The 1,838-nt window shown below is 39.4% G+C and overlaps 1 protein-coding gene across 1 annotated transcript in view; it reads right to left on the bottom strand.

The window, feature by feature from the left end:
- LOC138946657 (fibrinogen beta chain-like) overlaps window positions 1-360 on the bottom strand; it is a 2,008-nt gene extending 1,648 nt beyond the window's left edge. Inside the window, exon 1 of the mRNA XM_070318085.1 lies at window positions 205-360. Coding sequence (XP_070174186.1) covers window positions 205-314 — 110 coding nt within the window. The 5' untranslated portion in view covers window positions 315-360. The remainder of the gene's footprint in view (window positions 1-204) is intronic.
- Between the last annotated feature and the right edge of the window lie 1,478 nt (window positions 361-1,838).

Here is a 1,838-nt window from a genome sequence, read left to right as displayed (position 1 = left end):
TGTTTGTTTTGGTTGTTTGTTTTGTGTTTGTTTATTTGTTTTGGGGGCGCGGGGGCAGGTGTCTTGCTAGTGAATGGCCTGTAATTTCATGCTGGAAAGCTTGCCCCAATGTTTCTAAGATAAACAACCCATACAACATACAAACACAACAGAGTTATTTCCGAACATCGCCTATTGACGATAAAAATGGACTTGTGTACTTACACATACTCCTCCCATCCGCGGTAGAAGTTGAACGAAGAACTGTTTCGTATCATGAAGTAGGAACGTTTGAACTCCATCCCGCAGAAAATCTGAAAGGCGGCGTGCTCCATGGACGGACGAATCCAGTAGAGTCCATCTGTGCTGAATCCTTGGTCATTCCAGTCTGTGCAGTCTGTGAAATTGTTTTGCATGCACGTGTGACCCATCAATCAGAAGAAGAATGGTTTTTTTGACTAACTTTTAAGCATGCCTCAATTGGGCGTTAGTATGCCTACATGAGTGACGTGTAAACGATTCTATTAACCCAATCATGCAAAAAAACCATGAGTGAACGTGGGAGTTTCAGCCCAAGAACGAAGAAGAAGAAGAAGAATAAACAGAAACAAATAAGAGAACGAGCAATGTTAATGAGTAGCAATATACGTTTCTTTTTTTTCTTTTTCTTTTTTTTTCCGAAGAGGACTTTCAGATTGGAAAGTCTAAAATGGATGTCAAACTAATTGTCGAGTGAGTCAAGTTTCCATTTCTTCCTGTTCTGAAAACAATTGCTATGCCACCCACGTGCACCTTCAGCTTTTCACCGGCCTTACAATGGCGGTGCTTAAAGGAAGGGGGGGGGGGGCTCAAAAGATATCAAGTAAAAAGACAACACACATCTCACCTCTCATCCTGGTCTGACACGAGTCCCCCCTCATGCCTTCGTCGCATTCACACCTGTTGCTGGTTGTCAGTGAGAGGTTATGGCTGCACTTCTGCTGCTGCAGATACAAACATTAGTATTGGCATAGATAAAAATGTCCACCAAAATACCCGTGTGACTTGGAATAATAGGCCGTTAAAAGTAGGATATGCGCCAAAATGGCTGCGATCTGCTGGCCGATGTGAATGCGTGATGTATTGTGTAAAAAAATTCCATCTCACACGGCATAAATAAATCCCTGCGCCTTGAATATGTGCGCGATATAAATTGCATAAAATAAAATAAAATAAAATAAATAAAAATAAATCCCTGCGCTTAGAACTGTACCCACGGAATACGCGCGATATAAGCCTCATATTGATTGATACAAACATAATACAACAATATGAAACTGATGGACTGCTAACGTACCCAAACCAGAAAGCAAAACACTGGAAAGGCTAGTTTATTGAAGGTTTAATCATAGACAAAGCAACGCGTTCACCAGGAACTCCATTTATGGATGATTAAAGAGTGCGTGCAAGGTTCACAACAGACAAATAATATTGTCATCCCTTTCACGAGTTTTCATTCATAACCAGCTGGGTAACAAAAAACATTGTCATCATTTTCACGAGTTTTCATTCATAATCAGCTGGGTAAAAAAACCGTTGTTCAGATAATGATAATAATATTAATAAATGAGCATTAATATAGCGCAACATCATAACTTTACAATTATGCTCTTTGCGCTTGACACATTTAAAATTAAAACACAGTTATACAAGCATTTACATCTACATTCATAGTCAGCAACGCTTAATTAAAAGCAGATGTGACAAATCGAAGTTCTGTAGTAAATGCGTTTGAGCTTAAGGTGAAACGTGGATTGTCAAAATAAAAGTCAATCGGGATATTTATTTGATGTGTGGAACCATCGCGGTTTTAGATTCGT

Source organism: Littorina saxatilis, linkage group LG14 (genome assembly GCF_037325665.1).
Source record: "Littorina saxatilis isolate snail1 linkage group LG14, US_GU_Lsax_2.0, whole genome shotgun sequence".
NCBI lineage: Eukaryota > Metazoa > Mollusca > Gastropoda > Littorinimorpha > Littorinidae > Littorina > Littorina saxatilis.
The sequence above is the reverse complement of the archived record's forward strand: the minus strand, read 5'-3'. Positions and strand labels throughout refer to the sequence as shown.